Raw genomic sequence first — 22,464 nt, 5'->3', positions numbered from 1 at the left:
TATTCTCATGCCAAAGCTTCAAATAATGGGGTTTGCGTATTTGGAAGTGAGCCCTGAAAGAAAGTTTGGAATGGCTCAAAACACTTAGTTTCAAAAAGCTTTGTAAAACTGCCCATTACCGGTATCACCGAGGGGCGGACTTCAATATATTGTTCATTGGTAGGCAGCACTGTGGGCGTGTGACCAATCACAGCAGAGTGGGCATGCCCGGAGGCGGGCCGTAGGTGGAATAAATTACAGATTTGTGCAGGAAGTACAAACCAACGTAAATACACCTGGAAAAGGTGCAGATTCTGCGAAATCTAAAAAGGTTTCTGTGCGGGTTATTGACGACAAAAGTGTAGAAAAATTAGCATAATAGGTACAGTTAAAGCATAAGGGCTTTTATTTTGTAATCGCATAAATCCACTTATAAGATTAGCGCGTCAGTGACCAAGTGTTTGGGTGCTCTATTTCGCTACAAACACATGGCATTCAATAATCCACAATGTATGATCAAAAGTGCACAGATTCCGAGGATATAGATTCTGACAGTGATAACGAGTCAACTGGACGACTTTCATTATTTGGTGCATTAACGAGCATTTTCATACCTGGTATGTTACACTCTTTACCTTTTACTGCACTTTGATTTATCGGTACTGTATACTTAAGTATACTTAAGATACGCTATATAGTATCTAGTCCATTACAATTACATTTTAATAACACGCCGTGGAATGATACTGAAACGCCGAAGAACTGGTGTCTGAAGCGGGGTGTCGAACTTGGGAGAAAACTTTATTCTTCTCACAAACATTAACTTGCACTCCTCTCTACGTGAGACATAACTGTACGCTTCGCAACCACAACAGGAAGAGAGAACCCCTCTCCCTCGCACCCACCCTTCCGGGTGGCAACTAGTCCCCTATCGATCGTTCCGTGGTGAATTTTGTATCTGTAACCTAGCACTACAATACCAAGTGTAAGTATACGCATGTAAACGTGTTATTAACTGACAATGTCCCAAAACGTTTAGTAAAAAGAAAATAATGCCGCAGTAAAAAAAAAAATACATTTTATATGCTCGTAATTTGAATGCAACAGAAAGTTTAACCCACGTCCGTCGCAGTAATATGACGCGTATGATAACGTCAACATATGCGACAAATGTACTCCCGATTATGTGAACGTTTTCGGAGTTAACCGGCAAATTGTGCATTTCGTCCTTGAATTAATCGTAACAGTTTGGTTGCAAATTATCCAGTTAACACGGTTAAGGTGCTAAATTACGTTAATGATGTTTGTTATGAATTATGTGTTCCATTTTTCGAACAAGCTAGGCATAGCATAGATGCTCAGCTGCATTGCTCAACAATGGTGGGCGAGATGTGTCCACGGGGAGGAAATTGACACATTTCCCTCCATGCGATATTTGCTGAGGTAACGACGGCGTCGATACATAGGTTTCCTTCGCAAGTTGAGGTGTCTGCAAGGCGTTCGCAACATGTTGAACCTTCCAACCCAGTCGTTCCCTGCGCCGAGCTCCCAGCAGCGGGTCGCTCCGTCCGGCCAGTCGGGGAGAACCAAGGTAACATGTTACACATCTTAAACCACTACTGCGGCTTTAAAGGTGATATTAACAACATGTGCTCCGTTGTAATTTTTGGCAAAGGTTGCATTGAAACCAGGCCACAGTCTAATGGACTGGATTCGGTTCTCCAAAAGTGGAAAAGATCTAACTGGGCTTAGAGGGCGGCTGATTGAAGTTACCCAGGAAGAACTGCAGAAACACAACACTAGGAATGACTGCTGGACTTGTATAAGAGGTGAGCATCCACACACTAAAGGGGGCTTGAACTCAGGTCTCCTAGCTGTGAGGTCTGCGTGCTAACCACTTTTTCCACCGTGCAGCCCACTAAATAACATTAAATGAATAAACACGATGACTTTAATGGTTTAGACCTAAATGTAGGAGTACATTTCTGAGCGAGATATGCAAACTTTGTGTTTGCTATCACGTCCTTTACGGAGGTTATATTACTAATTTGGAAGTCAAATGAGCGGACTTCATGACTCCATGAGTGTTGCATCGAATACTGCTCATGACTGTCCTAAAATGATGAAAATGTGATCGCTCCCTGCAAGTTCTGAATGACATTTGTACATTACATGCAGAAACAAAATACATATACTCAAAATAATCAAATCTGACATGTAATTTCATTGACGCGATCAAGTTATTAGTGACAGCCACTCCCTTTGCACAAAATTAATAATCTTAAATAAATTGAAATAATCCACAAAGTAAAGGAAATGCAGTAATACAGCAGTATAGAAGTGACGAGACAAGCAAAAGAGCACCGATGATCAGCAAGAGCCAGGAGAGACAGTCCAACAAGTCCTAAATCCAAGTCCTTCATGGATGAATATCCTTGTGTGAATATAATCCGGAATGCCAACAGACGGCACTGAACTAACATCAGATGTTTCACATTCAGGTATGGTGTATAATGTCAGCCCGTACATGGACTACCACCCTGGAGGAGAAGATGAGTTGATGAAGGCTGCAGGCATGGATGGAACTGACCTTTTTGACCAGGTATGAACAATGGAAAATACACTTTATATACTGTAAAGTATGTTCAATTGTTGAGTCTCAGTTTCTTTTAAATTAGTGCTCATATGTAGAGGATCCGCAAAGTGAAGTCTACACATTTGTTCACAGGTCCATCGGTGGGTAAACTACGAGTCCATGTTGAAAGAGTGCCTGGTGGGCAGGATGGCCACGAAGCCCACCACAACTTTTAAAGGTACATTCCTGGAGTCATTCTGGAGTGTATTCACCTCTTTGCAAAGTACTGAATCTGTCCTTTCATCTGCCATAACACAAATATATCCGTCCCAGGTCTGAGCTGCACTTTAAATGGACTCCGCATGCTAAAATTGAACCAAAACAACCCGTACACGATCATAACAATTTGTATAAACATTTGTTTGCAGTAACATTGTATCTCAGATGACTTTTCATATAGACTAGGTTTAGGATCGCAGTCTTTATACTAACTAAAGAGAACTACACACAAGAGATTGCACTTTTGACAACATGTAGTGGATATAAAAAGTCTACACACTGCTGATAATCGGGATAAAAGGTGTGTAGGCTGCTTAGTCGTGCTAATGAGATATTTTCTCAAATTCAGACTATACTATCTTTAACTTTAAACAAACAACTGAGGCATATTACTGTGCTTTTGCTCACAAGCCCCCTGTTTTTCTCTCCAGGCATTCTCCCACCACCTCCACCCATCTCCAACCCCACTACGCCAGTGACCTCTCTGCCAGTCAAGGACTCTACCCCTCGGTATAAAAACAGTACATTTACATCTATAATAAATTCAGCTGTAATGACCATGTTGGATGACATCATGTTCTGTTTGGTCTCTGTGTTGTTGGTGTAGGTATGAATGGTTTCAAACCGAGTCGACGGTTCAGCTTATTATTTACACCAAAAGGAGGGTAATAACATTTACATACACACAGATGGAAATGAGTGTGACATCCCTGTTTAGACTAATAGAGGTGCTGCACGTTTCAGATACCCAAATCGGGCTGCACGGTTGTTGACCTTGATGCTGGTGTACTGCGACTGGAAGTGCTGCTTGGAAAAATGTCCTACATAATACATTTATGTGAGTATAAATGCTTTTTGTCATGCAGAAAAACTGCACACACAGTCGCTACATCTTTATGGTAAACACAATTCAAATATAATGCCAAAACCACTCATGTGAGAAAATATAAAAACATGGCCGCTGAAATGTAAGATGCTGTAGTTTTGTTATAAGATTTTGTTGTTTTCACATTCCTTTTAGGTCTTTTAGAAGATGTTGACGGAAACATTGCTGGTAAGATATCAACATACTATCTGTTATTGCCTTGTTTTTTTTAATAAAAAAAAGTAAACACTAGCTATTTTACGAGTGTACATGTTAACAGGACAAAGTGGAGTCATGCAGTATTTTGTTCTCTTTTTTGATATTTGTAAGTGTTTTCAAGGCTGCACGGTGGGCGAGTGGTTAGCGCGCGGTTAGCGCGCATACATCATAGCTAGGAGACCCGAGTTCAATTCCACCCTCAGCCATCTCTGTGTGGCGTTTGCATGTTCTCCCCGTGCATGCATGGGTTTTCTCCGTGTAGTCCTGTTTCCTCCCACATTCCAAAAACATGCTAGGTTAACTCCAAATTGTCCATAGGTATGAATGTGAGTGTGAATGGTTGTTTGTCTATATGTGCCCTGAGATTGGCTGGCGATTCAATTCCGAGGAGGCTGATTCGACTATCGGTCTTGCCGTGGAATCATATTAAAAAAAAAAAACAAGTCATGTGACTACTACTATTGTCTAAGACTCACATGTTGTCAACAGTTCACACTGCCACCGCCGTGGGAAAGATCCAGGTGACCATCCACAAGCGGGCAAAAGGAAAATGGAAGAGCCTCGGTCAGCCATTGGAATTCCACAACACGTTTTTGTGCAAAAAAGACAGAGGTGAGCCTGAAGTTTGTGGAACCGTTTCAATATGTTATGGTTTAACTCGTTTGTATTCGCTTGGTTTGACACCATATATTTACTAGGGATTCCTAACATCAGTTACAAGTAGCTGCCTATGGATGTTGCGGATGTTCAACTTGAAGATCTTCCTGGTGTTCCCAGGAAGGGACACACCATGAAACCTGGCAACTCTTGAACCATAGACCTACCCCCCTTTTTTTGTTGTTCTTTCTTGCAGCTCTTTTCTTTCGGGATTGTGAGTTGGTGTCTAGGACTGAAGTGACCCATAACACACACGTGCTTCAGTTACAACTTCCACGTGGGACTGTCATGCACGTGCCTGTTGGGAAACACGTCTACCTCAAATCCCTCATTCAAGGTACCAAAAACGTTTTTTTTTAAGGTTTAAAAACATACAATAATGTCGCACATGTGTTTATGTTTATGTGCATTTCTGTCTCTCTGTTCTTTAAGCAGACGATGAACCAAACTCAGTTCTGTTTTGTTTTACATTTTGTTCAGAAACTGAAGTCGTGAGACCGTACACCCCAATAGACCAGGAACTTTCCATTGGGACCGACCCCTCTCCAGAAAAAACACACCTCTACCTCATGATTAAATTCTATAGTGATGGAGCACTGACTCAACATCTCAACAACCTGCATATCGGTAAGGGAAAAAAAAAATGCAATTATCTGTGATCTTATGAATAAATTATTCTATTTAAAATGATTGTTTAGATTTTTTTTAAATAACTTCAGATTAATCCCGCTGTTTAAATGTTTGTGCTGGTATTTTTTTTTAACTGTGACATTTTAGGTGACCATGTATCAGTTAGTGGTCCAGAGGGTACCTTCAGTCTCCGGCCCCTCCGTGATGTCGCAGTACTTTACCTGTTAGCAGCCGGCACAGGCTTCACTCCAATGGCTCGTCTCATTCGACTGGCACTACAGGAGATGAACACTGTCAGGTCTGTAAAAAAAAATAAAATAAAAACGATTAATTCAGCGGTCCATTAATCCTTGATATGTGTGGTAATGAACCCATCCATAGAAAAGCCCAACTGCTGTTTTTTAACCGACGGGAAGAGGACATTCTGTGGCGAAAGGAATTGGATGAACTTGCTGCCAAGGAGGAAAGGTACTGCGGTATTTGTCTTTGGCCGTACAGCGGTACATTAAAAAACAATTTGCGTTTTTTCCACTCGCAACTCCGCATATTTGCAATGTATTTTCTGCTTGCATTTTTGTTTACATGTTTTGCCTAGCTGTCAGTGTCTTCGGACTCCAAATGTGACTTTTTGCCACATTTTGTTCTTAAAACAAGCAAGCAGCATGGTTAGTTTGGAGCTCATTTTTGTCCCACATAGAATCTACAAGTGGATATCATGTTTTTCAGGTGTCGCTCTCTTGTTTTGTTATCTTTATACTAATTCCTTATGATGGTGATACTGTAGTAGCTGAAGGCATCTGTTGTACTCACTGCAGTTCCCCTTTCCCGCCCTGTTCCTCACGTCTTATAATGTGTACCATTACGTCATTATACAACATTGTATGACTGCAACTCTCTTCCACCAGGTTCCACGTGGAACACATCCTGTCTGAGCCATGTGAAAGCTGGACAGGCAGGAAGGGGAGAGTGGATGAGGCCATACTCAATGACTTTCTCATTAGGCCAGACGGGTCAAAGTGCTATGTGTGTGTATGTGGTCCCACTGCCTTTACAGAGCTAACAATTAGGTATGTAACACTAAGGCTAAGTAGGCCCACTTTTCACTGAGCTATCAATAAATCAAGGAATAGAAATGTATTTTTACAGCCACGTATTCAACATTAAATTGTAGTAAAGACTATTTACCGTAGCTATCTTGAAGAGAAATTGATCATCCCTTTTTGTTTTGATCTGTCAGGTTGGTGAAGCAGCAGGGCTTCACTGAAGAGGAGCTCCACTCCTTCCAGGGTTGACGTGCTGCAGCAAACCTGCAAAGACTGCATGTGCCTTTGAGTGACAATCAGATCTGATCAGAATTTATATAGACAGTATATATTTATGTGTTTGAGGAAGTAACAATGTATTTCTATGCATCAAGGATGTGATGATATAAAACAGCTGACAGACCATAATGGATAACCTACCGACAACGTTGCATTGGTGCAATATTCCCGAGTATGTAACACACAAAAGCACAGTCAAATATTCATTTCATATCAATATTTTACTTCTATTTTTCTGCATCTTTTAGAAACATTTCAGTCCAAATGCACTGGCTCCTTTTTTTTGCACTAAAACCAGTCGTACTGAAAATTAGTGTGCAAAACCGACACGGACAACGTTTGTTGATGGTAACGCAGCGATGTGAAAGAGGCCTTTTTCTTTTAAGCAGCAGTAACGTGTCACGTTTGTAGTCGATGCATTGGATATACAAGCTAACTCAATGGAGTCTGCATACTTTAAAAATCCATTGTTTTATTCAATGTCATAATGCTGTACTGGAGGCATATGGCGTTCACCACTCACCAGCAAGCAGGAAATGAGTAATAATATAAATCAGTAATATACAATGTAAACATGTACGGTAGAATGGGGGTTGGGTGCCAGACTTTGCGAATTGCTCATCATCCAATCATCTTTCAGTAGTCATCCCTACAATACATTGAGCCTTAAGGTGTTGACATGATATGTGCATCCCTGCCATTTCCCAAATTAACCACCAAAGAAAGTCTGGGCTCATGAGGTTTAATTAAAGGAAGAGGCGTAAGTAACCGTTCAGAAGGACTTTACTACTACTTACTGGAGAGATGCTAGTCCGCTTCCTGACTACTGCCAAGGTACCCTTGAAACAGGAACCAATATAATAAAACAATGTACCTTTTTGCGGAACTATACTGTATATTAAAATATGTACATAAGATGCAACATAAGAGCTAACATTATTGGATCTATAGCGACCCATTTAGGATTCTTATATTGATACAGACACGGTTGGACAGTTGTAACTGCATCTGAAAACATTCTATACTGTAAACCCCCCATCAGTTTGTTTTATCATATGGTAAAAAATTGTGTGTAATGTTGACCTAATAGTAAAAAACTGTTTATGCTAAGCCTGTTATTTTTGTACTTCATGTGAAGCTAATGTTTCATCACAAGGGTTTTGTGATTACTTTGATCTCTTTGAGTACCCCAAAAAAGCACTTCAGAAGTGTCATTTATATACATTATGATAGATTTCTCTCACTGTTTTCTTCAGTGCATATGGTTTTGGTTAGTTTACATGTACTTATCATAGGCCTGATGATGATTGAATGACATCAAATCAGATAAATATACAATTGTTATTAAAGACAATTTATTTTCTTCATATTACACATAATCTAAAAAATATATACATACAGGTTCATGAGTCATGAGTCCAAAACATTATTATTACAGTGGATTTTGGACCAGGGTGATAAGCGGCATAATAAATAGATGAATGGCCATTGTGGGTTTTTGTGTTATAATTTATATATTGTCAGGTCAAGATGTGGGCAGAATCATGCCTTGTTTTTGTAGATGTTTTATGATATCCAGAATGGAGTCTAACTCCAAGCGGAATGCTTCCAGCTCTCTGGCTTTATCCAATGCAAGACTTTTCCAATGATCCACCTTTGACTGCTGATCACCCTCCAGCCATGAACCTCCAATGACCTGCAGGAAGAGGTTTTGGAAGGCGTCACAACCGCGTCAACTCAAACAAGAGGATCTACGATCAACTTGGTGAGCAACTGGCAATTTCGAAAAGGAAAAAGATTTTAACCGATTCTACCTGCTGTAGCTCTTTCTCTCTGTGTTGGTGTCTCTGTTCCATGCTGATAATCTTGGTCTCCAAGCTACACAGAAGTTTCACTTCTGGACTCTGGGCATCTTTGGCTTCCTTCAGTTCTTTTAACAGTCTGCTTAACTGAAAACACAATGAAACACATTACATAAGACTTTTATTTTGAAGTCTCTAATACACATGCTGTTTCTTGACTTTAGCTCTGCTTGCTGGTTCGTTGGACCATTGCTATCAGAGAAATAGTCCATGAATAAACAAAAATGTACCGTATTTTCCGGACTATAAATCACCCTTTTTTCATAGGTTGGCCGTTCCTGCGACTTGTACTCCAGAGCGACTTATAAATGAAAAAAGAGTTTGTTACATAAACCCTGATTGTGTTAGCATATCTTACACCTATTCAGCCTGTTTTCTATTCTTTTATTGTTAGAACTTGCCTTCCAAAAGGATGTAATGTCTGTTTTGGTCAAGTAGATAATAAAATTAAATAAAAATATATTTTTTAATACAAATAAATTACCCGCAAGAAATGTGACTTATACTCCAGTGCAACTTATGTATGTTTTTTTCTACCTAATTATGCATTTTTTGTGCGACTTACACTCCGGAACAATTTATAGTCCAGTAAATACAGTATGTTTGTTTTGCCGCTGTGAAGGAAAGAGGGAGCCACATGTGATCAATTGTTGTGATCAGCATTGAAAGGCTTTGATTTGCATATCCCAATCACATATTTTTTTCTACGGAAATTGGCCGATACTGATCAGTGTCTAATTGATCGAAGCATACCTACTAACTAGAAGTTAACGGCATGAGAATGTACTCTGTTATTGTAATATCAATGTAGTTAATCATGGGCGATACTCAGCCAGATATCTATCACGGTGCTGGAATACTTCAATGATTTGAATTTTACTAATACAACACAGTCACGACTATTAGAATGAAACCTGAGTCTCCAAAGCTCCTTCTCGCGTTTTGGATACCGCCAGCGCTTCTTTAGCCCCTTGCAGCTCTTTCAGCTGATCCTGCAAAAGCTTCACCATTATCTGTAAGAGCAAGTAAGTGCGTTAAAATGTGTTCATTTTGGAAGAATTTGGTTTTACTGACATATTTTATTACCTCCCGAGTATTCAGTGCATTGGTAAGATGGGCAACCTTTGAAGATGAGTGCTCTGTAGCGTAAGTGGCACTCATTTGGTCCAAAGCCTTGAGATGCTCTGCCTTCAGAGAGGAAATCTGCTTTGAGAAGAGATCTTTTTGCCTGAAGAGATGACAAAATATTCAGTTAGTCCTGATCTGGCTCTGTCAAACACATCTACTGTATCTGTCAGAGGGATTCAAGGACCTGCATAGGTCTTCCTTGGCTTTTACAGCTTCTGATTTCAGTTCTTCTTTTTCTTGCTCGTTGTTTAGTTCAAAGCGCTTCAGATGCTCTCGAAGAGCCTCGTTCTCCTGCAGCACCTCTGAGATGTGACTTCCTGTACAGTGCAGTTACATCGGAATAAGAAGGAAGCCAGATAAGTGTAATATTACTGGAGGTCATTTATACATAATGTGTAAACTACAGCAGTACCTCGGTTAACATCCACCCCAGTTAGGACATTTTTTGGTTAACATCCAAAATGTTTGGTAAAATTTTGCCTTGGTTTGCATTCACCCGCTTGGTTGGAGTTCAAAATGGGTTCCTTTTATTAATGCCGCCGTCTGGGATCACGTAACTAAGATGAAATCTTGCAATACTATAATATGTGATTGTGACGTAACAAATGCATGGGCGGTACAAAAGAGAAAGGCGATGGACCGTACCAAGACCTCAGAATTTTAAGGCTTAAGGAGAAGAGTTATTAAACAACACACGGTGTCGGCAAAGAATGACCACACTCCTATACGACTTTTAATATTGCAAACACATACTTAAAGTTAGATGCAAAGTTCCCAGATGCGTACCTGTAAAGGCAGTAGGCTGATATGTCTTCTCACTGTGGGCAGCTGGGAATGCTTCCTCCAATCCATCCAAGTATCCTGCTGCATCAGAGCATGCTGATTTGATCGGGGATAGTTGTTTGGTCTCTGAAGAGCGAGCGTCACATCCTAAGCCGGGGCCACAAAGCATGTTCCTTCTCTCTTTCTGCAGTCTCTCCACAGTACGGGTTAACTCCTGAATAGCTCGTGTTTTAAGAGTAAGTTTTTGGTTGAGCTGGGTTATGCGGAAACCATGTGCTTCCTTAGCAAGTTGCTGATGTCGTCCTGGACTTGACAGAGCCTGCAGAAGGGGACCAGGTATATGATTTTAAATCAATTTGTTACCAAAACTGTTAAAAAGTCGCAAAAACCTAAAGCTAGTATTATTTGCAGACAATATTACTGCCTTTTGTTCTGGAAAAGTGACCAAGGGAATCAAATTATGGAATTATGGAAACATTGCACTCCTTACACTCCTTTTGGACACTTGGAACTACTAAGTGTAATATGTAATGTATTCCAGTATAACTTGTCTGCATGTTTATTCCCACAGCTAAGTACTCGAGTACTAACCTTGTGTTTTAGTTGCTTCTTCAGAGTTTCAATCTGCTCCTGGAGAATGTTTTCCTTCTGCTCATGTGCTTCCTTGATGTGCTCAAGCTCAACATTCATTTTTTCTATCTGTAGCATCCATGACTCAGTAGTACATGCCGCTGCCGCTGCTAACTCTTCTTTGCTCTTCAACTGCTGCTCCAACTCAGAGATCCGATGTTCGTATTGCCGCTACAAGATAGAAGACATCATTATACTTTCCAATATTGGCTTTGGTTTGATTTTTTTTTTTTGGTCCAGACCAAACTACGAATCTCGCAGCCCAAGCAAACAACAGAGGAGTTAGAATACAATTTAACTGATGATGCTAGGCAATTGTTTTGACTGGCTTGTTAGAGTCAATTAATTTTACTTGTCCGCTGTAACTATTTTATTTTCAATGACATGCCGTTAATGAGTTCCAAAATTGTCAAAATCTCATATAAGAGAATGGATAATGGATGGGAATGGATGTTTGCTAAATACAAGGATGAATGAGTCTTGAACCAGTCATGATGTGCTATACATATCACTATATTGACACTTACTATGGTACCCATTATGTCATTGTATGGTCATATCACCTCGTACTTTGGTACGTGACAAAAAAATTAAATTAAAATTAATAAAAAAAAAACTTAAACTATATTAGGAAAGCAGGAAGTGAACAAATGTAACAGTTACTGATTGTAAAAGTACCAGATGGAGGGGTAGGATTTAATAAGCTTTGCTTCTTCCTACTCCTTTTGGACATGTGGAACTGTGAACTGATTATGTGATGCATTCAATTGTAATCGGATGCATGTTCAAATGAAATAAAACCATTACCATTAGGTTCTGTTCCATTCAACAGTTTTTCAAGATGTTTTTGCTGTATTACTGAAACATACAGCCAATTCTAATTGTCCATTCTTACAAACATGTAAATGTAATAACGGTAAATAGAACACTTCTACATCACATGTGGTACCAATGCATTATGAGTAGAATGTTGTGTCGGACCTTGGTTTTTTGGAACTGCTGCTCCATCTCCTTTAGGTTTTGTTTGGCCTCTTCATCACGGGTCTCCATCTCTGCCTCAATACGTTGTATCCTACGTTCCAGCAGGGTGTTGATGCAGCTCGATGCTGATTTTCTACCGGCGGCAACATTCTCTTGACCGTACATTACAGCTGACAAGCTTGGGTTCTTGCATCTTAGCATCTGTTCCAGTTGCTTCACCTGGTAAAGGTAAGAAGACTCTTCAGTCATAAAAAATTTGAAAAGTGAGCTTGTTGCTTATCGTGTGGGTCAAACCTGTCGCTCTAAGTCCTGCATTCTTTTAATGTCCATTGGTTTCTCTCTGACTTTTTTCTGTCCCACACTACTTCTTTTGCCCACCTCAGCTTTCATTTTGTCAACCTGAAAAAAATCTGCCTTATTATTTGATCAATATTACATGGAGTTATGGGTAGAAGTTCGCCTTGGTTTTAGTACACAGTCTCTGTACCTGCTTTTTGAGAAGCTGGATCTCAACTGTTGCAGCTTTCAGTCGCTCTCCATCTCTGGCACGCACTTCCTGGTTTTCATCCAGCTCCTTCTTTAGTGCTGCCACTTCCATTCTGAGCTTGTCCTCTGGAACACCACCTGACATATTGAGAAAGCATACTAACTAACTAATGCATTAAAGATCCGTTTCATGATTTTACAACTTTCGCTTCAGCCCTAAATTGTTGACAATACCAGCGGTGGACATGCTTTGCAATTTTGCCACATCTCGCTCCTTCCTGATCAGCTCCATGTCGACCAGCTGGGCCTGGTTCTCCTGCTTCAGCCTGTGAATGTCCTCAGAAAGTTTGGCTTCATTCATCTGCTCAGAAGGAAACAATGAATCAGCTCCAATGAAACTTAGGTCAAACATAACGTCAGTGATGGTGGTGCTTGCCTGGGATGTATTGATGTGAGCTAAAAGATCTTTAATACGTTGATCCAACGAGCATGATGATTTACTGAGCTGCTCCCTGAACAAGGTGAAAAACATTTATACAATTTAGAGTTAATAGTTAAAAAGAAGAAAACAATTATTATACAATGAACAATTATGGTTGGTTACACACACCCATTGTAATGTACTGTACAGTATACACAGCATATATATTATACAGTAAATAGTCCCACAGTGTGCTCCTACTTTACTTTCATTGACATGACTATAATTCATCATCATTACAATGCAACAACATGACATCATCCCACCTTGTGAAAACAAGCTCACTGAGCAGTCGTTGGTTTTCCTTAAACATGGCGTGTTCATTGGCTTTGCTCTTGGCCTGCTGAGCCTTCATCTGCATGTATAGCTTCTCATTTTCCTGTCAAATTAACAAGGGAAACAAAGCACAGTCTGACTTTGTTAGTACTACATATTCAGCACGTGTGAGACAATGTAAGCATGTAATGGATCGTGTTTATAATAAATGAATAAAAAAAAAGGTTTACCTGCTGGTAGCCTTGAATGATAGTCTCCTGCTCTTGTATTTCTTTATGAATCTGTTGGAGGCTTTTCTCGGTCGTAGGATCTGTGGTATTTGTCAGTCTCATCTTTTTACTGGCTTCTTCTGCAACCTGTAACTAAGAAGTGACAAAATATCACAAATTACGTATGAGTAAAACTGTTTTTTTAAATTAGCTCAAGCGAGCCTTCTCCAAAACAGAATGTGGGAGTATTGTCAGAAAAAAAAACTAGTTTTAGGTCTTTCATGGCTTTACAGATGTTGTGTATGTGTAAGTTAAATAGTTTGGGCCCCAGTATTGACACTTGGGGTACGCCGCATGATATATTTTTGTTTTTTTCTTAGTTATTTTTTATACAATGTGCAGTTCACATTCTCATAATACTTCATATTATTGACCCTTGAGGCGCCAGAATTTTGTTAAAAGAAAATTTTCAGGTAAGCATAATATAAGGACATGACTCAAATATTCAACACAAAAAAAGACATACCCTGGATTGAACATGCTCCACGCTTTCTACCAGTTCAGCATTCAAATAAGTTTCTAAGATATACTTTTAAAGACTGGCACTCATCTGCTCTGTTTGAACATGTTTTTTTTTCATGATTAGACCCTCCCAAAAAGGCGGTATTTTTAATGAACACGTCATTCACGTGTTTTTCTGTATGTGTGTTCATGTTTATCCACCTTGCTCTGCAGACAATAATTTTCCTGTTGGACAGATTTAAGCTCATCTGCTTCTTTCTTCATTATTTGCAGTTCCGTCACTTTCTGGGCCAGCTGGTTTTTCAGTTCTTCCACCACAGAAATGTCCTTTTGAATGGCAAACATAACATGGCAAGAAGAGAGGACACTCATTTAGGAGGTTGCACTAGTTTGACATATTACCACTTAACTATTGAAAAAAAAAGGTTTACTGCTATAGAATACCTCATAGTGACCACCTGGTGGCAGTGTTGACATGTTTCGTAGCAACTTTTTTTTGTTGACAAACGTTTCCTTATTGTTATAATAGAGATGGGAGAGAAACACTCCCATCGTAATGCTGCCAGAATTATTATAGCTCCTACACCAAGAAGTAAAGAAAGTAGTATTTTCTTACATTTTCATGACATGCATGCACGTTGCAGTCCTGTCCGTCTGTAACTTCCTGGCGACTGCCTGAGCCCATCTGCTGTTTAAGGACATCCACTAATGACTGGACAGACACTACAAGGTCACTGCTAGCATTCACACCTGGGTCTGCAAACAAAACATGTTGACGTAAGAATAGTGACGAGGAAAACATCACTAAACAAAATGTACATATTTTACTGTCACAGTATAACGCATTTATATGTACAGTATCAATACAGGGATATACTTATGATGATCCAACTGTTGATGACTGGAGGATATGTACCAACCTATGTGATTGTCTTCCTTTTCTTTTTTCTTTGCAGTTACGAGGCTCGGTTTCATGACTCGGGAAACCGAAGACTGGGTTTTGGCTGCATTAGTGTTTTTATTCACTCCTTTCGGTCTTTTACTGTCATCTTTCTGGGCTCGTGGAGTCACCACAACGGGCTTCCTTGCTGACGATGCTGAGGCAGAATTACTGGGACAGCCACGGCGGGTCTATGAGAAAATCATATATTTACTAAAATGAACAAAAATGTGCACAAATACATCACCCCTAACATTCATTCATTCATTTTCTATCCTTATGAGGGTTGCGGGTATGCTGGAGCCTATCCCAGCTGTCTTTGGGCGAGAGGCAGGGTACACCCTGGACTGGTCGCCATATAGACAAACAACCATTCACACTCACATTCATACCTATGGACAATTTGGAGTCACTAATTAACCTAGCATGTTTTTGGAATGTGGGAGGAAACCGAAGTACCCATGCATGCAAGGGGAGAACATGCAAACTCCACACAGAGATGGCCTAGGGTGGAATCAGACTTGGGTCTCCTAACTATGAGGCCTGCTTGCTAACCACTTGACCACCATGCAGCCAACTCTTAATTTGATCAAATTATACATTTGTCTCACAGGCTCTTTCTTTGTTTTGTTTGTGTGAGCAGCTGTGGGAGCGGGACGCGTGGTCTGTTCCTCCATCAGTCTGTCCACTTCTTCTCTGATGTTCCACGTCAATCCAAGTTTAAGATGTTCCGGGTGGCTGGCTTGATGGTTTTCCAAAGTCTTGCCTCCTTTACATTTCACAGTTTCAGCCTTCTCCAATTTTTCCTTCGGTTTCATATTTTGGGTAACAGAAAAAGTTCTGTCAAATGGGTAGAGGTTTTCCCCCACGCCATGTTCCGCAGCACTGTTATCAAGAGATGTGACAAAGCAACAATTATATTACGCAACCTACAAAACATCAGGTACTACGTATACATAAGTATAGTATTAACGCTATCAGTGATCACAATTGCGGCTGAAAAAAAGTGGGAAAAAGTGTCCTTTAGACACCAGTCGCTGGGCATATTTTATGGTTAGCTTTGCTAACAGAAATGCTTGAGTTGGTGATGGTGCGTCTGTAAGGATTTTGTAGAAAACATCAACCAGTTATCAACTGGTTTTAGCAGGTTGCATCACTAACCTGACTGGGCGGATGGGTCTCATCAGTTCTTCTGCAGTGGATAAGTCTAGGTACAGACATACAGATGTATTTAGTCATGTTATCATGGATTGATCATGACTTCCACACAGAAAGTTATCGAAAATATTATATATAACAAAATCAGTCAAACACAAGTTATTGAATTTAAACAATTGTGAGAGTCTGCCACAGCTAGGAGACCATGGTTCAATTCCCACCCTCGGCCATCTCTGTGTGGAGTTTGCATGTTCTCCCCGTGCATGCGTGGGTTTTCTCCGGGTACTCCGGTTTCCTCCCACATTCCAAAAACATGCTAGGTTAATTGGCGACTCCAAATTGTCCATAGGTATGAATGTGAGTGTGAATGGTTGTTTGTCTATATGTGCTCTGTGATTGGCTGGCAATTTTCTACCGCCTTTCCTCATAAGGGTCGCGGGGGGTGCTGGAGTCTATGCCAGCTGTCTTCGGGCGAGAGGCGGGGTACACCCTGGACTGGTCGCCAGCCAACCCTGGTCTATATATAATGTTATATGATTCTTAAATAAATAGCAATTAATTCCTGTATATACACACAGCCAGGGTCAATACATTATTATAGTGTAAAAAATTTAATAAATTCTCTTTGCATATTACTTTTGTAGGAGGCGCAAACCTTTTTTATAGGGGTGCACAGCACAGAATAGGCAGGAAATGACTGATCTAATCAACTTCTGTTCTCAGACATCAACATGTAATGCAACTGTTAACATACAGTATTTGATAAATATAGTTAATAATAGCATACCAGACTCGTTGGTAAAAGGAAGCGACTCCATGGCCTGTTGGGAAGGCAGAGTTGGCCTGTTGATGCTCTCATTCTTGTCCAGCGGTGGATAATGTTTAAGATCATCTAAATCCTCGCCAGTATTAATCTGTCTGTAGGCACTGTGAAGAGCTTCCATATCTGAGCCTGCAGTCTGGGCGTAGGACAGGCCTGCTAATGAAGAAAACACAAGCACTTATCAAACAAATATTCATTATGAGACCTGATATGACTTTATCTTACTCATATATGATTAATAGTAGCAAGTAAGTAGCAATAATGGAAATGTTATGGTTTGACCGTCATGTTTGCTTGTGCCTCCTTCGTTACTTAGCTATTCGCACATGTGTGTTACCTCTGTCCAGAGATTCTTGTACTTCTTTCCCTCTGTCTTCTAGCTGTCCTTTTGAGTCGTCATCGAAAGAAACTGAAACCAAATATAAATTGCTTGGGATTTTAATAAACACAAAAACTCTTCATATCAGCATAATTGGGCCAAGATCCCTCAACGCCCGCCTGTAACTGCATTAAGCCTGGCTGCCTTCAAGACTCGTGCTAAAATAATAAAAATAAAAATAAAAATAAAAATAAAAATAAAAATAAAAATAAAAATAAAAATAAAAATAAAAATAAAAATAAAAATAAAAATAAAAATAAAAATAAAAATAAAAATAAAAATAAAAATAAAAATAAAAATAAAAATAAAAATAAAAATAAAAATAAAGTATCACAATAACAGAATAAGAACATCTAAAATATGTTGAGCAGTGGAGGTGGAAATGACCAAAGCTATTTACAGCTATTTAAAAATGCTTTCAATGTTTAATGCTCCCATCTTACTCTGTGCTTAGTTATTCTCATTGTAACTCCATAATTGATGTGGTCAAAGGGACAAGGAAGCAGAGAGGAGAGTTGTGAATATACTGTAGTTTACTGAAGGTCTTGCATGGAGGGCCACAGGAATGCAGGCAATGAATCAATGAATCTACACCATGACACACTTCCATGATTAAGATGCGAAATGCAAATTGACCGCTACACTCAAAAATATTAAACACCGCTTCAGTTTTCACTTATTCTTTGTCGAAATTGGATTTAATTTGTATTTTAATCGTACCAATGTGTTTTCACACATTTGCACACAAGAAATTCTCATTTTTGATGTGGGTATTACACCAGGATTGGATTAAGTGTGTATTTATCTTGCCTTGTTTCTCACCTTTTCCAATGATTGGAGACATTCTCAATTTCTGAAAAACAAAGAAAAAAGTGAAAGGTTGTATTTGCACATTTGTGAATGTCAACAAGAAACCCACCAAATCCTATGCTGTTGTTATCATGTGCTAACCCTGCTATGGTGAAAGTGTGATTATTGTGGATAATTGTTAGATTCTCTTTACAATATATTTAGTTAAATACACACTTTTTACAGTTTTTTTTGTTCTAGTCAAACAGGCCAAACTCTGGAACAAGTAACGTTTCTGTTTACTGACAATACGTAAACACGTCAAACAACTTTTTAACTTAACTTTTTCACTTTACCATATCAGCCATGCTGGCCCGGATACAACATATCTATGCTCCAAATATGTCAGATTCCCACAAACCTTTCTTTCCACATCCTCATCTTCAAAATCGTCACTGTAGTGTTGCATACCTATGAATATGTAGCATGGGAAGAGTATATTTAAGTACTACGACAAAGTCATCAAGCGGACAGATAAATTCAGCTCACTTACAAGGGGAGTCATCCTTTCCCTCATCATCACTGCGATAAACTGACTCTTCTGCAATCCTGCAAGAAGAATACACATTCAAATCAAATCAAATCAAACTTCATTAATAAAGTGCTTTTCATACATATGTATATGACCCAAAATGCTTTACAGAGATAAAAACAATGCCTGCGATTGGCTGGCAACCGGTCTGGGGTGTACCCGGCCTCTTGCCCGAAGACAGCTGGGATAGGCTCCAGCATATACAGTGTGTTTTGTTTTGAGGAGAATTCAGATCTTTACAATGAAGACCTTTTCATGAATTGAGGCTGTGCTTAAAGCAAATGACACAATGAATTCCAATCCAGATCATCTTCAGATAAATCAACATTTTTGGATTATTATGACCTGAATGGCTAAGGATCTTCCCAGACATGTCAAGCAAGTGTATTAATCAGATCGCTTTACATACCTGAGGTAACTAGCGGTGGTAGAACTTGTAATGTCCATCTCTTTGTTCAGCTGCCTGTAATCTATATTTGACGAAGCACCTGTCTCCAACTGGCCAAAAAACTTGGCTTTTTCCTCATCTTCCACCAAAGTGTCCACTCCCATGCTCTTGTTGACAGCTGGCATGAGGATAAGCAGATCATAGATAAGTTCATAAAAGCTACTAAGCCTGAACTTACATCAATGCCATTTGATTTTCCATGCCTACGTTCATGTAAATATGTATGCATTTTAACAAGGGCTGTCAAATGATTAACATTTCTTATCCATTAATCATGGTTTTAAAATTAATCAATCATTATTAATCTATTAATGTCTAAAATATGCCCATTTTTACCATATTTTTCACTGCTTTATTTAATTCAGGCAAAACATTTCTAACTCAATACACGTCCGTTTTACCCCGCTCACCTTCTGCTTGTGAACTCTCTCCGGTTAAAGGAATTTTACCCTTCAAATCAGTCTTTCCTGAATTATCATCATCCTCTTCTTCAACTGCCTGAGACTTCCTCAAATACTTCTTTACAGTTTTATTAGATCCAAACAGATCTGTAAAAGAGTATATGAAAACATTCAAGAAATGTTAATAGAAGGTGGCCTTCGCTGTTTGCAATGAATTTAACAAAAACAAAAAACTCCAGATATCAAATAGTTTCATTTCATGTAATACCAAAATAACATAATCAACACCTCACTTAACAAATTTGAAACTATTAGTAAAAGTTACTAATAGGGAGATCACAAACCAATCCATTCTCAAATGTTTATCTCCATGGATTGTGAAATAGATTAGTAGATCATCATAAAGTTTACATTAAACCTGATTTATGGGAGCAACAGGAGAAAATGGAAATATGCCTGCTCTCATTCGTTGTTTAAAGAGGAGTTTTAGATCTACTAAAACAAATCAACAAACAAAAACAACCAGAATTATTTTAGTTCTGCATACCTCTCTCATCTTCATTCTCCATTTGGGGCTTTTTGGTTTTAAGGAATCTGCTTTTGGCCATCACTGCAGGAGCAAGATGTAAAGAAAAAAAATAACAACATTTCAGTATGTCTATTATAGTATGCAAATCCATACGTCCAGTTCCTATACCGCTTATCTTAACTAGGGTCGTGGAGGCATGCTGGAGCCTATCCCAGCTGACTTCAGGAGAGCGGCATGGTACACCCTGGACTGGTCGCCAGCCAATCACAGGGCACATATAGACAAACAATAATTCACACTCACATTCATACCTATGGACAATTTGGAGTCGCCAATTAACCTAGCATGTTTTTGGAATGTGGGAGGAAATGGGAGTACCCGGGGAAAACCCACACACACGCATGGAGAGAACATGCAAACTCCACAGAGATGCCCAAGCGGAGATTCGAACCCAGATCTTTTAAGCACAGGGTAAATATACAAATTCCACAATTAGCTGAGCCTAAGAAATGGTACTGCTGGAGTGCATTATCAAAATAAACATAAATACAAATAACAATTTAGAAAAATGGATACACACGGCAACATTAGTTCATCTTCTTTTTGCTATATTGCCTCACCTGTTGCCATTTCATCACCGTGTTCAAGATCCCCATCGTGCCACGGTGATAATGTTGCTTTCTGGGGTGGGTCACTGCCTTTATAATTGGGCTGCTTGTCACACAAATCCGCCGAGTCATCTGAAACGGACTGCACAATAATCATATCAGTGAGATAGTAAAATTACGTGTAGTACCGAGCTGTCTCTTTTTATCTGTTTTTATATCTTTAGAAAGCATAGAAATGAGAAATACATGCGTGTTCATGTCTCACATAAGAATTGTGGATGGGCAAAATTTCTAAAAAGTGCAATTTTCCTTAAGGGCTTGTTTTTGTGGTTGCAAAAATAAAGTTTTCCAAATCTACTGCATGAACATATGCATTACTTACCTCCTTCAAGAACAGTTCAAATTGCTCATCCAGCTTTTCCTTGGTCAGAATGTGAGACATAATGATGCTTGTCCACGTTGATGGTACTGTAGAGAACAGATAGAAGCTATGAAGACTTTAATCTACAACCAATACAAGTCCAAACGCATAACAATAGAAAGCTGTTCAATCACATTCACAAGCAACACTGTTGAAAAGGATTCGATTCTCCGCTCGGGCATCTGTGTGAGGAGATTGTGCCCTGTGATTGGCTGGCGACCAGTCCAGGGTGTCCAAGACAGCTGGGATAGGCTCCAGCATGCCCGCCACTCTCGTGAGGGTAAGCGGTGTAGAAAATGAATGGATGGAACTATATTTTAGGCTGTTGCAATGCATTAAAGTAAATACACAGTAAATGTGACAGTAAATTAAAAAAATAAATAACCCAACACAGCCTTAGTATTTGACATACAATGTATAAAATACAAATTCCATTCTTTCATCCCCTAAAGCATCAAGGACTTGCTTTGTTGCTTATTTCGGTTGTGTGTTTACATTGCTAGCATGAGTTGTAAAGCATTCTAATATGCGTGTCAAACATGATTTTCTCCTTAATCATCAAAAGTGTTAAGAGCGTTAGTTAGTTAGTTATATCGGCAAATAGTTGCTAATTGAGGAATTGTCTTTGGATTCCGACCAGGAGAAATGATCCTCTCGTTTTTCACAACAAAACAAATCGCAATTGCAATTCTTCCAAAAAGCGTGCTTATTTTAATTCGTTGTCTTCACTTAAAAAATAAATATAACACAGATCTCACACTACGTTGTAATATTACAGAGCTATCGGTGTTTATCTACATAGCACATATAATGTACATGTTTTTATTTTGAAGTTAAAATATTACTTCCGCTTTAGTAAACAATTCTTAACTCTATGAGAAGTCGTTCATCTCGTTAGCCTGTACTGTTAGCCGGCTACCTTTACACTCCATATGAGTAATCGTGGACATTTTTGCGTAAACATATCCGTGTACGTAATTAAACTCACATGAAATAAACCACAAATCCTTCAGATGAGGAAGTCCATCCTTCCTGCTTGCTAACCTCTTTCAGTGTGCGGCAGATCCCGCGACACTACGCGGGCGAGAAGTGTGCTCTGATTGGCTAAAAGGAACGCGTCATAGAAGTGGCAAGCCAATGAGCAGATAGATAGCGAGCCCATGGTGAAACGTGCGAGTGATGATGATATGAATGTCCACTGTATGACTAATCAAGCCATGACATTATAATATTAGCAATAATAATACATTTTAATTATGTAGCACATTTCAAAACTGAGGCTACAAAGTACACTGAGGGATCTTGGCCGGACACCACTGTGAGGAGTTAAAATATTATTATTATTATTATTATTATTATTATTATTGTTATTATTATTATTATTATTATTATTATTATTATTATTATTTTATATTATTTTATATTATATTATATTATATTATATTATATTATATTATATTATATTATATTATATTATATTATATTATATTAT

The 22,464-nt window shown here is 39.0% G+C and overlaps 2 protein-coding genes across 4 annotated transcripts; one reads left to right on the top strand and one right to left on the bottom strand.

Moving 5' to 3' along the window:
• The first annotated feature begins 441 nt into the window (after positions 1 to 441).
• Positions 442 to 12,085, top strand: cyb5r4 (cytochrome b5 reductase 4). The gene is made up of 18 exons (XM_058054009.2): positions 442 to 596; positions 1,446 to 1,570; positions 1,655 to 1,808; positions 2,481 to 2,581; positions 2,708 to 2,792; positions 3,265 to 3,343; positions 3,441 to 3,498; positions 3,578 to 3,671; positions 3,855 to 3,887; positions 4,407 to 4,529; positions 4,771 to 4,911; positions 5,055 to 5,201; positions 5,352 to 5,502; positions 5,586 to 5,672; positions 6,110 to 6,271; positions 6,442 to 6,698; positions 8,139 to 8,291; positions 12,013 to 12,085. Exons 1-16 carry the CDS (start codon positions 488 to 490, stop codon positions 6,494 to 6,496), a joined length of 1,704 nt encoding a protein of 567 aa, XP_057909992.2. The 5' UTR covers positions 442 to 487; the 3' UTR covers positions 6,497 to 6,698; positions 8,139 to 8,291; positions 12,013 to 12,085.
• On the bottom strand, positions 7,868 to 22,011 carry cep162 (centrosomal protein 162). 3 transcript variants are annotated; one of them, XM_078790854.1, is made up of 30 exons: positions 21,961 to 22,011; positions 20,934 to 21,019; positions 20,564 to 20,693; positions 19,962 to 20,024; positions 19,424 to 19,561; positions 18,975 to 19,131; positions 18,527 to 18,582; positions 18,395 to 18,444; positions 18,007 to 18,037; positions 17,143 to 17,214; positions 16,770 to 16,961; positions 15,986 to 16,031; positions 15,436 to 15,709; positions 14,805 to 15,015; positions 14,501 to 14,640; positions 14,086 to 14,211; positions 13,384 to 13,515; positions 13,144 to 13,256; positions 12,833 to 12,908; positions 12,631 to 12,757; positions 12,398 to 12,555; positions 12,205 to 12,309; positions 11,911 to 12,129; positions 10,891 to 11,100; positions 10,303 to 10,618; positions 9,701 to 9,833; positions 9,475 to 9,616; positions 9,303 to 9,401; positions 8,341 to 8,475; positions 7,868 to 8,222 (listed from the first exon to the last, which is right to left on the bottom strand). In XM_078790854.1, exons 2-30 carry the CDS (start codon positions 20,991 to 20,993, stop codon positions 8,052 to 8,054), a joined length of 3,882 nt encoding a protein of 1,293 aa, XP_078646980.1. In that variant the 5' UTR covers positions 20,994 to 21,019; positions 21,961 to 22,011; the 3' UTR covers positions 7,868 to 8,051. The 3 variants fall into 3 exon arrangements, with proteins under 3 accessions (XP_078646980.1, XP_078646981.1, XP_057909980.2); XM_078790855.1 differs by having other exon boundaries at positions 16,770 to 16,958; XM_058053997.2 differs by having other exon boundaries at positions 12,398 to 12,534; positions 21,961 to 22,010.
• Positions 22,012 to 22,464: the final 453 nt, after the last annotated feature.

This window comes from Doryrhamphus excisus, linkage group LG5, assembly GCF_037039965.1.
Source record: "Doryrhamphus excisus strain RoL-2023G ecotype Guam linkage group LG5, RoL_Dexc_Guam_v1.1, whole genome shotgun sequence".
Classification (NCBI taxonomy): Eukaryota; Metazoa; Chordata; class Actinopteri; order Syngnathiformes; family Syngnathidae; genus Doryrhamphus; species Doryrhamphus excisus.
This window is presented reverse-complemented; position numbering and strand designations above follow the sequence as displayed.